At 33.7% G+C, this 14,693-nt stretch overlaps 3 protein-coding genes across 3 annotated transcripts; all 3 read right to left on the bottom strand.

Moving 5' to 3' along the window:
- Positions 1-2,729: 2,729 nt before the first annotated feature.
- Positions 2,730-3,333, bottom strand: LOC115967570 (classical arabinogalactan protein 1-like). Its single transcript, XM_031086689.1, has one exon. The coding sequence runs from the start codon at positions 3,245-3,247 to the stop codon at positions 2,885-2,887; it is 363 nt and encodes a 120-aa protein (XP_030942549.1). The 5' UTR covers positions 3,248-3,333; the 3' UTR covers positions 2,730-2,884.
- A 1,870-nt stretch (positions 3,334-5,203) lies between these two features.
- Positions 5,204-5,814, bottom strand: LOC115967569 (classical arabinogalactan protein 1-like). Its single transcript, XM_031086688.1, has one exon. It carries the CDS (start codon positions 5,707-5,709, stop codon positions 5,347-5,349), a length of 363 nt encoding a protein of 120 aa, XP_030942548.1. The 5' UTR covers positions 5,710-5,814; the 3' UTR covers positions 5,204-5,346.
- Positions 5,815-7,445: 1,631 nt separating this feature from the next.
- Positions 7,446-8,064, bottom strand: LOC115967571 (classical arabinogalactan protein 1-like). The gene has a single exon (XM_031086690.1). It carries the CDS (start codon positions 7,963-7,965, stop codon positions 7,606-7,608), a length of 360 nt encoding a protein of 119 aa, XP_030942550.1. The 5' UTR covers positions 7,966-8,064; the 3' UTR covers positions 7,446-7,605.
- Positions 8,065-14,693: the final 6,629 nt, after the last annotated feature.

Raw genomic sequence — 14,693 nt, 5'->3', positions numbered from 1 at the left:
TGGGCAATAGTCGAGGAGAATTTATAGTTAAAAACGCATACCACATAGCCCACATTTGATTGAAGCAAAGAAGTATGGAGAATGTTCTTCAGGGGACCCATATAAATCATTATGGAAGAGACTTTGGCATCTTAATCTCCCAACCAAGGTCAAGATTTTTGCTTGGAGGGTTTGTGCCAACGGACTCCCCACCATGGAAAATATTTACAACAGAGGAATTTGCAACAATAGGGGCTGTCCAATCTATGAAAAAGCCTCTAAGAGTATTAAACATGCCCTCCTCAACTACGAATTCTCCACCCTCATCTGGAATCAATGGCTTGAAAACCCCTTAAGCAATCAAGAGATCTGGTGGTCTTTCCTAGACTCAGCCATGTTCATCCTCTCCCATCACTCTCAGCAAGACCTGGAATTTTTCTTTTGGAATTGCTTAGGCCATTTGGTACAACAAGAATAAGGTAGTCCATGAGGAAGCTGCCTCTCCCACTAGCAAGTTTGGCAAATGGCTAAAAGTGTGGTGAAGGATTTTAGCAATGCTGTTGATTGGGACTTCTCCTAACCAAGACATCTTCCTGTCAAATGGAACCCCCCGCCTCCAAGAATCTTCAAGGTAAACGTTGATGGGGCAACCTCGGACCATGGTGGGAACTTTAGTATTGGAATAATTGTTAGGGACTGCACTGGCCAGACAATTGCAGCCAACTGCAAGCTTCTAAAAGCATGCTATTCTGCAAAATTGGTGGAGATTATGGCCCTGTAACAATGTGTTTAGCTAGCCCAAGAATTGCATCTACCTCAAGTCATTCTGGAGTCTAATGCGCTTGCAGCAATCTAAGCTATTAATGACAAATGCACAAGTAGTAGCTCAGGTCATCTCATCCAGGAAATTTTGCAAATCCGAAGCTCCTTTGAGTCTTTCCAACACATATGCAGAGACTACAATCAAGTTGCTCATGAGTTAGCCCAGCATGCTTGTGGGACAAAAAGCTCCCACCTATGGAAGGGTGTTACTCCTCCATTTGTTTCTTTGTTAATCCAATTTGATGTATTGTAGTGCTTAGTCATTTTGGTTCTATGTTTGTAACTCTCTATCTGGCTTAATGAAATTCAAGTCCACTTAAAAAAAAAAAAAAAAAAAAAAAAAAAGAAGAAGATAGAAGTGAAATTTTTTTTTTTTTTTTTGAAAAATTCTAAGACCATATAATTTGTGTCATAATTGTTCACATGGCAGATTGTGAATGATGAAAAAAAAGTGGCGGATTCACATGAAAGTGACAAGTTGTAAATCACACTCTGACACATTAAGATAGTTGTAGCAAAAATTGTGGTAATTTATATTGTATTAGAACTACTCTTTTTTATTAAAAAGAAAAATAATAACATCAGTGCAAACTGTAAAGACATGATTTGATATTTTTTATTGGATTAGTCAGTGCTGTCTAATTGGAGTGATGCAATTGCAAGGTGTATTATAAATTTTTATTATTTAACTAATCATTAGTAATGGTGTTATGTGGATGAATAATCTGTCAAATTGGGTAACTCCTTTTTTATATCTGTTCTATGTGAAAAACAAATTTGTATTTTGTAAGTTTCAATTAGTTTAATGGGTAAAATATTTTGTTGTCAAATAAAAAACATAAAATTCATTAAAATTTTTTAAAAAAAAATACAATTTGAATGTCGGATTTTCACATTACAAATTTCTAGATCTTGATAAGCATCTTTCAAATAAGGGAATGACAATATACACTATTTATTTTCATTTCATTCCTCTCAAATTCCTTCAATTCAAACGGTAAGCAACATGATTTACATCCTAGATAGTGACAATGACACATCAGGCAAACCAAACGAAATTTTCTACAGTAGCTTACGTTGTCTTTTCCTTTAACCGTTTCCTTTTTCTTTTTAAATATTTTTACAACTTTTAATTTAAGTCAAAAAATTAGAGCATCTTGCTTGGCAAACGAGTCAGGGAGGCACTCAATAAAGAGTAAAGTAGTGACCCTAGCAAAGGTTTACTTTACTTTAATTGCCTAATCAAAGGTTTCACTCTCTTTAGTTTTTTTTCTTTTCAATTTTATTAGGAGCTTTATAACTTTTTTTATTTTCTATTTTAATTAGGCTTTGGACTTAAATCTTATTCGTCAGTACATAAGAAAATTGCATCTTTCTTGGCAATGAAACTTAAGCAAAATGAAAAATGGCACCCATATGTGTTGTAGGATATGCCTAATAATATTTGCAAATAACTAAAAAAAACAGATGCTAAAATGCAAAACATCCTTTCGATTTCACCAAAATTTATTTTGGTCCTCTAATTTGCTAAAATGGAAAATTGGGTTCCTTTTAGGTGAAATGCTAAAATGGAAAAATAAGTTCTCATAAGACTTCCTTTGGTTCTATCAGAGTACAAAATTAATTTAAATCGTTTCACCTGGCTAGCATTTCTTGGCAATCGCATTTTTAGTGGAACATTCACATTTTATTTATTCATTACATTAATATTTCAAGCAAAACTTTTTCTATTGCATTTATGTAACTTTTGTATTCGTGAAGTCTTAAAACAATTGCTGCGATTTTGTTTGAGCAACAGCTACAAATACCCAAGTTCATTGAACTCAAGCACCAATTGATTTCCGTGTAATCGCAATTCAAACCCATGAAGTTGGTTTCCTTAGACTTCCAAAAATAAAATTTCACAATATTTAACACCAATTGCGGAATTAAAAGAAATAAAGAAGAAATTATATTAATGGGCATAGTAAATACCCTGATAAACATCACATATAATACGACCAAATCCACTGTGAATGAATGAATAATGAATAAATACAATAAAACACCCAAAAAAAAAAAAAAATAGAACACTTTGTAATTTCTAAAACACCAAAACGGCAGCGAATACTGCTACAGCCACAGATCCAGCAGCGAACCCAACTCTGTTCAAAACGGCACCGCTCTGAGCCGCCGGTCCAGGAGCTTCAGCAGGTGGAGTACTAATCGAAGATGGAGGACTCACCGGAGAATCGGAAGAAGCCGGAGGAGGAGATGGCGGAGAGTTCACCACTGCCGGAGATGGAGCAGGCACTGGAGTCTTTCTTACGGTTGGTGACGGCGCTGAAGCTTTAGGAGCAGGTGCTTGTGTTGGCGACTTTGATGGAGATTGTGAAGGAGACTGGGCTAAGGTGGAGCCCACAAGTACTGCCATTAGAACCAAAGCCACAAAGCTAAAGCGAGCCATTGTAGAAAAAAAGCTGAGACTGAGAGAGAGAGAGAAAGTTAAAGACTGAAATAGAGAGAGAGAGAGTTTGATTGAGTGTTTAGGTTTGAGATATGTAAAAGAGAGACTGAGTAGGGTTTATATAGTGATTTCCTAACGTCTCTATCACGTATCTCGAGAAGGATTGGACGGTGGAGATTGCCAATCTTGGCTGGATATAATAAGATATTATTACTTTTTTTTTTTTTTTGAGAATCAGAATTTTTTTTTTTTTTTTTTTTGATTGGGAGAATCAGATATTATTACCTCTGGTTTTTCTATATTTCAAAAAAGAGATAGAAGTGAATTAAAATATAAAAAAAAATTCTAAGGTCATATAAATAGCATAATTTGTGCCATAATTTTTTATATGACAAACTATTTTATATAGTATTAAAAAAAAGTGACTGATTCATATGAAAGAAATAAACAATCAATCACAGTTTGACAACTAAGATAGTTATAGCAAGAATTATAGTAATTTATATAGTATTAGAACTACCCTTTTTATTAAAAAAAATTTAACATTTATGTTTAAGACACCGTTTGATATTTTTTATTGGATTAGTCAGTGCTGCCTAATTTGGAGTGATTCAATTGCAAGGTGTATTATAAATTTTTATTATTTAATTAGTATCTAATCATTAGTAACAGCGTTAAATGAATGTATAATTCGTTAAATTGGTTAACTCTTTATATATATATATATATATATATATATATATTTTATGAAACACAAATTTGTAAGTTTCAATTAATTTAACAGATAAAATATTTTGTTGTTAAATAAAAAACCTAAAATTCATTAAAAAAAAAATACTAGTTTGAATGTCGGACTTTCACATTTCTAATTTCTATATATATTGATAAGCATCTTTAAAATAAGGCAATGATAATATCTACTATTTATTTTCATTAATTTCATTCCTCTCAAATTCCTTCAATTCAAAGGTAAGCAACATGATTTACATCTTAAATAGTGATTATGACACATCATGCCATCCAAACAAATTTTCTACCGTAGTTTACATTTCCCTTAACCGTCTACTTTTCCTTTTTCTTTTTTTTTTCCTTTTTTTTTTTTTGAAATGTACTTTTCCTTTTTCTTGTTACATATTTTTACAACTTTTAATTTGAGTCAAAAACTTTAGAGCTTCTTGCTAGGCAAAGGAGTCAGGAGGCACTAAATAAAGAGTAAAGTGACCCTAAGCCCTGGCAAAGGTTTACTTTAATTGCCAAAGGTTCACTCTCTTTATTTATTATTATTATTTTTTTTTTCAATTTTATTAGGAGCTTTATAGCATTTTTTTTTTCAGTACATAAATAATTTTTTGTGGTATATTTGAATCAATATTAAAATTAAAATACTGTGAGAAATGGAAAATGAAACTTTAAGCAAAATGAAAAATGCCACCCATAATATGTGTTGCAGATATCCCTAATAATATTTTCAAATTATATTTGCAAATATTACCTTACTAAAAAAAGACTTGCGCCACTCGAATTAATCTTTTTTTCTTTGAATTAAAATTTTCAATCACTTTCATGATATCTGTCGAATTTTTGGAAAAAGGATTTGGTGAAATTCAAAATGGAAAAATTAGAGTTCCTTTTAGGTGAAGCTAAAATGGAAAATCTCTTAAGACTTCCCAATCAGAGAGTGCAAAATTAATTTAAATCATTTCACCTGGCATTGGCATTTTTAGTGGAACCCATCATGATTTTCACATTTATTTATTCATTACATTAATATTTTTCAAGCAAAAAAAATTTATTGCATTTTTTGTAACTTTTGTATTCGTTAAGTCTACAATTGCTGCGATTTTGTTTGAACACACACTGCTTCAAATTACCCAGGTTTATTGAACTCAAGCACCAATTGATTTCCGTGTAATCGCGCAATTCAAACCCATAAAATTTCACAATATTTAACAACAATTGCAGAATAAAGAAGAAATTATACTAATGGGTATGGTAAATACCATGATAAAAAACATCACATATAATACGACCAAATCCACTGTGAATGAATGAATGAATAATGAATAATTAAATACAATAGAACGAACACTTTGTAATTTCTAAAACACCAAAACGGCAGCGAATAGTGCTACAGCCACAGATCCAGCAGCGAACCCAACTCTGTTCAAAACGGCACCGCTCTGAGCCGCCGGTCCAGGAGCTTCAGCAGGTGGAGTACTAATCGAAGATGGAGGACTCACCGGAGCATCAGAAGAAGCCGGAGGAGGAGATGGTGGAGAGTTCACCACTGCCGGAGACGGCGCAGGCACTGGAGTCTTTCTAACTGTAGGCGACGGCGCTGAAGCTTTAGGAGCGGGCGCTTGTGTTGGCGAATTTGATGGAGATTGTGAAGGAGACTGGGCTAAAGTGGAGCCCACAAGTACTGCCATTACAACCAAAGCCACAAAGCTAAAGCGAGCCATTGTAGAATAAAAGCTAAGACTCTGAGAGAGAGAGTGAAAGTTTTAAAGACTGAAACAGAAAGAGAGAGAGAGAGAGAGAAAGTTGGAGTGTTTGGGTTTGAGATATGAAGATGAGAGACTGAGTAGGGTTTATATAGTGATCTCCTAACGTCTAGATCACGTATCTCAAGAAGGATTGGACGGTGGAGATTGTTTCTTTATAAAAAGCAAGAATTAAAAAAACACGGCTAAGTAATAGGTGCTTTTTTGGTGACCTGTATGAGCGTATGAGTAGGTAACAGTCTTGGCTGGATATAATAAGATATTATTACCTTTTTGGTTTTTCTATATTTCAAAAATGAGTTAGAAGTGATTTTTTATTTTTTTTTGAAAAATTTTAAGACTATATAAAATAGTACAATTTGTCTCATAATTGTTCACGTGGTATGTTGTGAGTAATAAAGAAAAAATGATAAATTTATGTAAAAATGACAAATATTCAATTACAATCTAACACATTAAGATAGTTATAACAAAAATTGTAATAATTTATATATATTAGAGCTACTCTTTTTTATTTAAAAAAATTAACAATCAGTGCAAACTGCAAAGAGGCGGTTTGATTTTTTTATTGGATTAGTCAGTGCTGTCTAATTGGAGTGATGCAATTGCAAGGTGTATCATAAATTTTTATTATTTAATTAGTATCTTTTTTGGTTAGGAATTAGTATCTAACCATTAATAATGGTGTTAGGTGAATGAATAATCGGTCAAATTAGGTAACTTTTTTTTTTTTTTCTACTTAATGTGAAACACAAATTTGTATTTTCTAAATTTCAATTAGTTTAACGGGTAAAATATCTTGTTGTCAAATAAAAAACATAATTCATAAGAAAAAAAATTCAAAATACAAGTTTGAATGTGGGATTTTCACATTTCAAATTTCTATATCTTGGTAAGCATCTTTCAAATAAGGGAAGGACACTATTTATTTTCATTTCATTCCTCTCAGATTCCTTCAATTCAAACGATAAGCAACGTGTTTTACATCTTAGATAGTGATTACGACACATCAGGCAAACCAAACAAAATTTTCTACAGTAGTACAATGTCTTTTCCTTTAACCGTTTCCTTTTTCTTTTTACATATTTTTACAACTTTTAATTTGAGTCAAAAACTTAGAGCATCTTTGCTTGGCAAAGGAGTCAGGGGAGGCACTAAATAAAGTAGTGACCATAGCGAACTTTTTACTTTATCAAAAGTTGAACTCTCTTTAGTTTTTTTTTTTCTTTTCAATTTTATTAGGAGCTTTAACTTCTTTTATTTTCTATTTTAATTAGGCGACTCTTAATCGTACATAAGATAGCAATTGAAAATTGCTTCCTTGGTAATGAAAATAAAGCAAAATGAAAAATGCCACCCATGTGTCCTAATAATATTTGGTCCTGCTTTCATTCATTCAAAAGCCCATCAACATTTTGATATCACTGTTGCGGAAATGGAAAATATCTCTTGTTAATCGCATTTTTAGTGCACATTTTATTTATTCATTATATTAATATTTCAAGCAAAACTTTTTCTATTGCATTTTTGTAACTTTTGTATTCGTGAAGTCTTAAAACAATTGCTGCGATTTTTTTTGAGAAACACACTGCTAACTACCCAAGTTTATTGAACTCGAGAGCACCAATTGATTTCCGTTTAATCGCCCAATTAAAACCCATAAAATTTCACAATATTTAACAACAATTGAAGAATTAAAAGAATAAAGAAGAAATTATATTAATGGGTATAGTAAAAATACCATAATAAACATCACATATAATACGACCAAATCCACTGTGAATGAATGAATATTGAATAATTAAATACTATAAAACACCAAAACCCAAAAAAAACATAGAACACTTGTAATCTCTAAAACACCAAAACGGTAGCGAATATTGCTACAGCCACAGATCCAGCAGCGAACCCAACTCTGTTCAAAACGGCACCGCTCTGAGCCGGTACAGGAGCTTCAGTAGGTGTAGTACTAATGGAAGATGGAGGACTCAACGGAGCATCAGAAGAAGCCGGAGGAGGAGATGGTGGAGAGTTCACCACTGCCGGAGACGGAGCTGGCACTGGAGTCTTTATAACTGTAGGCGACGGCGCTGAAGCTTTAGGAGAAGGTGCCTGTGTTGGCGACTTTGAAGGAGATTGTGAAGGAGATTGGGCTAAAGCGGAGCCCACAAGCACTGCCATTAGAACCAAAGCCACAAAGCTAAAGCGAGCCATTGTAAAATAAAAAAGCTAAGACTCTGAGAGAGTGAAAGTTTTAAAGACTGAAACAGAAAGAGAGAAAGTTGGAGTGTTTGGATTTGAGATATGAAGAAGAGAGGCTGAGTAGGGATTATATAGTGATTTCCTAACGTCTATATCACGTATCTCGAGAAGGATTGGACGGTGGAGATTGTTTATTTATAAAAGGCAAGAAAAAAAAAAACACGGCTATTATGAGTAAGGAACAGTTGGCTATGAAATGAATCGTGGACGTACACGTGGGAGTTGGTAGCGAAGAATGCGGAGCCGTAAGGATGAATATTAAAAGTGTGGTCTTTGTAACGGTCGGAAAACGGTAAGTTGTATAGGGTTTTGTGTGGGGCAGTTCACAACGTGGGTACGCGGTACGACCGTATCTGGGAACATCGAAGTTGAACACGTCTGTTTGAAAAAGTAATCTGGACTCTTGACCTTTTGAGATGCATAGACTTGAGAGAGATGAGAACGGGCAAAGGAAAAGAAACAAAGAACAAATTAAAAAATAAAATAAAGCAAAATATCTTGTTACACTCGTTTTCAATTTACTGTTTTTTTACTCTGTGATATGTCTACACTATTTTCATAATAATTTTATTAAAAAATTTAAGTAGCAAACTGTTATTATTGGGTAAAATAAATGATGTTAATGACGAGTTCAATTTAGAATCAATAATAACATGTTATTTAGGATTTGTTATGAAATTACTATAAAAAAATATGTGGACATAGCATTACTCTTTAAGAAAAGTGATTAGTTATTATTGGTTATAATTTGAATCTATCACTAAAATTACTTTTTTATCGACAAAAAACAACCTGCCACTTAAGATTTGTTGTGAAAATATTGTGGACATAGCATTTCTCCTTTTTCTTAACCATTGAAATTTAGAGTAAATTTTTTTAACACATGAGGTTTTAATTTTTGGATTTTACTAGTCACTAACCCATGCAATGCACAAGAATGTTTAATAAATTATGATTTTATCTAAAAAAATGATTTTCACTACTTTTACTTTGTATATAATTATGAAAATTGATAATTATTAATGGATATTTATTATGATTATATTTGTATATGAAATATTAAATATGAAAATTTAATAATTATAATAGTTATTAATGAGTACTATTTATTATAATTGATTTTTTATGATAATTATTAATAGATATTTATTATAACTATCTTTGCATATTTAAAGAAAGAAAATATGATTTGACAAGATTCTAATAAGGGGTTTAAATATATAACAGAATTTGAAAATAGATTCATGATTTGTTACATTTACCTTTGGACAAAATTTAGTTACAAAATTGGTTGCAACTTAAAAACTACAAACTTACTTAATAAAATAAACATTATTATATATTTTAAAAATCTAATCGTTGAATTGCATGCTCTTTACGCCTTAATACATATATCAAATTTTGTGTAAATCAAATATTATTTACTATATGATCTATAAACTTATATTTTATGCATATTTTAAACTACAAAAATTTGCAATTTAAACAATTTATTGATGACATAGCTATTGATTTTCAATTTTCTAAATATTTAACAAGCGTGGAATATATAAGAAGAAGATCTAACCCAATAGTGGATTTGTCAAAGGACAAAGTTTAGTTACAAAATTGGTTGTAGCTTTATGCTATAACCTTACTCAATAAAATAAACATTTGTGGTGAGCCTTTTCTGCTTTTGGGTTTGATTTCTCTTGCTATACCACGGCCTGTGATTTTGAGGTAGGAGAATTGGGACTGGCCTAACTGAATCACACTTTAGGCCAGCTTATGCGCGAGTTGGGCCATCCCTATGTAGATGCGCCTTGGCAAGAGTCTTAAATGTACAGCGTGCTTGCGGCAAGAACGATTGTTACAGATTATTATGGCAGGAGACACAATATGGCAAGATAACTAAAACATCTTTACAAATCATAATAACGCGTAAATAACACTACAATGGAGCATAACAAGGTCATGACAAAGTAATACAATAACAAATAACAAAATTGCAGCAAACAATTCAATAATAAGGTAACAAGTTAGTCATTTGTCAACCAAAACCAAGATTCGTTTGCCAAATAAAAAGGCTCAACTTTTCAGCAAATACAAGTCCAAAAAAGGAGCCGATCTCCAATGTGAGTAACCTCAGAAAAGGCTCCTGCCATAGAGATTACACACTTTGGAAAAATGACTTAGATGGTTTAAACTTGAATTCATAGCTTATCAGAGAATGGGTCTGTTGAGAAGGAGAGAAATTGATAGCCTACTGGATGCATGCCTCTATTCCTATCACTCCTTTTTTCTTGGATTTTTTAGTCTTTCCCTTTTTGCTCTTTTCCTTCCTTCACTCTACCTCTATTTCTTGCTTAGTTCCTCCCCCCTTTCACTATTCATAACTATGGCCTTTTATACTGCCTGTCGTGACAGGATTTACCATTTTTACCTCTCAATCGCTTTTGGCTCATTGTGGGCATCCTTCCAAGACTGCCTACTGGCCTGCTAGCTACCCAGATACTACCATTACACTGTGTTGGCTGCACACACACCTCATTCTCAGACAAAAATTGTTTGTCTTGTCTCTTACCTCTCTTACATCTCTTTGTTCTCACTATTCTTATCTGGATAAAGGTTAAACATCTCCTTCACCCACCTCTATGGCATGCATCTAGTGGCTCTAGCTCATATTTACTTCTTTTGGGTGAGATGTCATCCCAGCGGGACATTTCTACCCAAAGAAGTTTGAGCAGGAACCCCAAAATAGGCTCTTCCTTCTCCCTACCGTCGGACCACACCCTCACATACCCTTGACCCATAGCCCACCTCCCCTATATTGGTTGGGTACAAGTAGGTGGTACATGGGCCCTGTTTGTATGCTCCACTTCTGTCTAAATCCATTACTTTTCTAACCTTCACGCATTTGCCATAACCTCCGCGTTTGTCTAATTCTACTATAAGTTCTGGTAGTTGTTTAACTCTTGTGATGTGAAAGATACATGGGTCTTTGGGTTTACATTTTCTTCTTTCCACCTCTTCTTTGGACTAGCCATTGCTTGGGCGTAGGCCCTCTCCTTTCTACCTAGCCCATGTCCTCTTCCTTCCTGTGTCCATGGGCTTTTGGCTGGTGATCCTACCATGCCACTGCACTGCTCCTACTATATCATCACTTCTCTTTCATTTCTTTGTCGCCTATGGGCTTATGGGCTAAGGCTCTTGCCAGTCCACTTTCTACATCCTTTCCTCTTTTGAGCTTTACTAACCAGCATTCCTATTGTGTCAGTCCACTTTCCACATCCTTATCTCTTTTGGGCTCTATTGGACCACATTCCTGCTATGCCAGCCCCTTTCATTCCTCAGACTTCCTCGACCCTTTTACTTCTTCTTTATCTCTTTTACTCCCATGGGCCTTTGCTAAATCCTTTGGACTTCCTTGGCCCAACTACCACATCCTTACCTCTTATTACCTTTCGGGCTTATTGGCCTTTATGCTAATCCTGTGAATTTACTAACACATTTCTTGGGCTTCCCTGGCCCATTGACTTCTTCTTTACCTCTTATTATTCCTATAGGTTTACTACTTCATTCATTGGGCTTTCTCGGCCCATTTACTCATTCTTTGCCACTTATTATTTTTTGTGGGCTTGCTGATCATTATTCCTACTATTCCGGCCTGCTGGTCTTTACTTCACTATTTTCTCTTCCCATTTTCTTCATATTGTAGGGCTTCTTCTACCATTGGGCCTTTTGTCAAAAGTGGGCATCAACAACATTACTACATATTTTGAAAATCTAACTGTTGAATTGCATGTTATTTATGTTCTTAATACACATGTTAAATTTTGTATCAATCAGATATTATTTACTATATGATCTATAAACTTATATTTTATGCATAATTTTATGGCGAAAAGCACATTTTGGTCCCTACATTTTCACACGATTCCCACTTTGGTCCCTATATTTTTTTTTTTACTGATTTTAGTCTCTGTTTAGAAAAATGTCTTCTGTTTTAGTCCTTTCTGTCAGTGCCGTTAGGGCACTGACCTACGTGGCAAACAGAATTATTAAAATAATAATAAAAAATTTTATTTTGTCATTAAAAATGCCAAGTCAGCATTTAAATTTAAAAAAATAATTTATTAATTTTAATTAAATAAAAAAAATAAAAAACAGAATTAAAAACTAAAAATCATATGAATTGAGATCTAAGTATGTCTTGAATAAGAACACAAACCCAGATTTAAGTACACAAACTCAGAAATTAAAATTCAAAAATTAAAATTTTCAAAATCACCATTTTTTCAACCCAGCAAAATCATCAAATCCTAAAACTCCAAACTACCAAATCAATCCAAAAATACATCACAACCAATCCAAAAAAAAAAATCTCAAACTCAGAAAAACCCATCAACCACCACCTCTGAAGCAAGCCACGAACCCAGGGACAATCACATTGACCAAACCCACCAATAAATCACAAACCAAACCACAAATGAAGAACCAAACCACGAAGCAAGCCATAAACCAAACCTAGATCGGAACCACCAACCACCACCACCTTGACCCAAATTCGATTAAAGGAGTGGAACCCGGCGGAGGATGACCCACGAACAATCAGACCCACCCTTCGACCCACGCTCACGACTGCTTCGATCCACGCCCCAAACCAAAAACCCACACTCCGACCCACGACTCCTTCGATCCACGCAGACCCACGAAGAGAGAACAAAGAATAGAAAACAGAGGGAGACCATCAGACCACATCGGACGCATGACTATTGGACCACCATTGCCGAACCAGAACCATCGTCGGACCAGAACCATCGCCGGATCACATCCATCAGGAGAGAGAAGAGAGAGAGGAAAGAGGAGAGAACTGAGTTCGGAGAGAGAGTTCTGAGAATAAAAAACTTTTTTTTATTCAAATAGAGAGAGTAATGGATCTGGAAAGAACGAAGAAAAAGAAGTATAAAATGAGAGTGGGAGTGTTGTGCTGGTTTTATTTTAATTTTTTGGTTTTGTGTTTTGCGTTTGTTTTCATGTTTAATTCCTTGTTTAGGTTTAATTTGATGTTCTTATTTTTTGGCTTTGTGATTTTTGGATTTTAATTTTGTGTTCTTAGATCTGAGTTTATGTTCTTGTTATTCTTACTCAAGACACACTTCAATCTTAATTAATGTGATTTTTTATTATTATTTCTGTTTTTTATTTTTTTATTTAGTTAAATTTAATAAATTATTTTTTTAAATTTAAATGCTGACTTGTTATTTTTTAATGACAAAATAAAATTTTTTATTATTATTTTAATAATTCTGTTTGCCACGTAGGTCAGTGCCCTAACGGCACTGACGGAAAGGGCTAAAATAGAAGACGTTTTTCTAAATAGGGACTAAAAACGGTAAAAATATAATATAGGGACCAAAGTGGGAATCGTGTGAAAATGTAGGGACCAAAATGTGCTTTTTGCCTAATTTTAAACTATAAAAACTTGCAGTTTAAACAATTTATTGATGACATAGCTATTGATATTTAAATATCTAGAAATTTTGCGAGCATAGAGGATATAAGAAGAAAATGTAATCCAATAGAGGATTTGTCAAAATTCACCTTCAGTAAAAAGATATTAAGTAAGATTGTATCCTTATGCTACTTTATGGTAGAAATTAACTTAACAGAAAGTTAAAAATAACATAGATCAAATTGATTGCTAAGAAAAAGTATGAACAAAATTGAAAGTGATTCCAAAATATAAGGATCAAAATAGTAACCACAAAAAAAAAAAAAGAAAAAAAAGTATGGTCTTTTATCCAAAGTATCCTTAGAATGCAATTACAATTGGGACATTGTATCTATTTGTTCATTTCCAGCTAAAATTTGAATTTTGTTATGGAGAAACATATTTTAATCCAAACCTATGCAGCCGCCAACATCAAGAAGTAGATAGCTTGAATTTTTTTTTGCATTTAACATTATTTTTGAAATACTTTAATTAGTTGTCACGTTTGCAAAACTATGTAGCAAACTAGCATCTTAAGACTCTAAAACTCAAGTTCAAAAGTTGAACTCGGGTTTCGAAGACTCGAGTTGCATGTGATGGTAGTCTGATGTGGAAAAAAATCCACGTAGAAATCGAGTATTTAAAACTTGAGATCTAAACAGACCTCCACAAACAACGTGAACCTCTTCTTCTTCCCCAATTCTTTTTTTCTTCCTTCCAAATTTGATTCTTCTTCTTCCTGCCCGATTTGGTCCTCATTCTTCCTTTTCTCTTCTTCTTCTTCTTCTTCTTCTTCCTGATCTAGTCCTCTATTCTGCACCTGTTCTGCATCTGATCTGATCTAATCTGGTCCTCTGTTCTTGATATGATCTGATTTGATCTTGTTCTATAGAAATCAAGTCCTATGGACTGAAGTTTACTTTTTACAAACTTGAGTCTATAAGACTCAAGATCTACGTGACAAAAACCCTCCAGATCAGCAAGTGAAACTCAAGTCTTTGAGATTCGAGTTGTATATTGAACTCGAGCCCATTAAACTCGAGATGCTACTTTACTGAATCGTTTCTAACGCATGCTAACTAACGCTATTGTCTCCCAAATGCATGCTAGCCTACAAATTACCTCTAGACAGCTCTAGCTCGTTGCATTAATTATCAATAAAATACGTCGAAAGTACGACATTTAGCCTTGGAAGAACATTGAAATC

This window comes from Quercus lobata, chromosome 11 (assembly GCF_001633185.2).
Source record: "Quercus lobata isolate SW786 chromosome 11, ValleyOak3.0 Primary Assembly, whole genome shotgun sequence".
Classification (NCBI taxonomy): domain Eukaryota; kingdom Viridiplantae; phylum Streptophyta; class Magnoliopsida; order Fagales; family Fagaceae; genus Quercus; species Quercus lobata.
The sequence above is the reverse complement of the archived record's forward strand: the minus strand, read 5'-3'. Positions and strand labels throughout refer to the sequence as shown.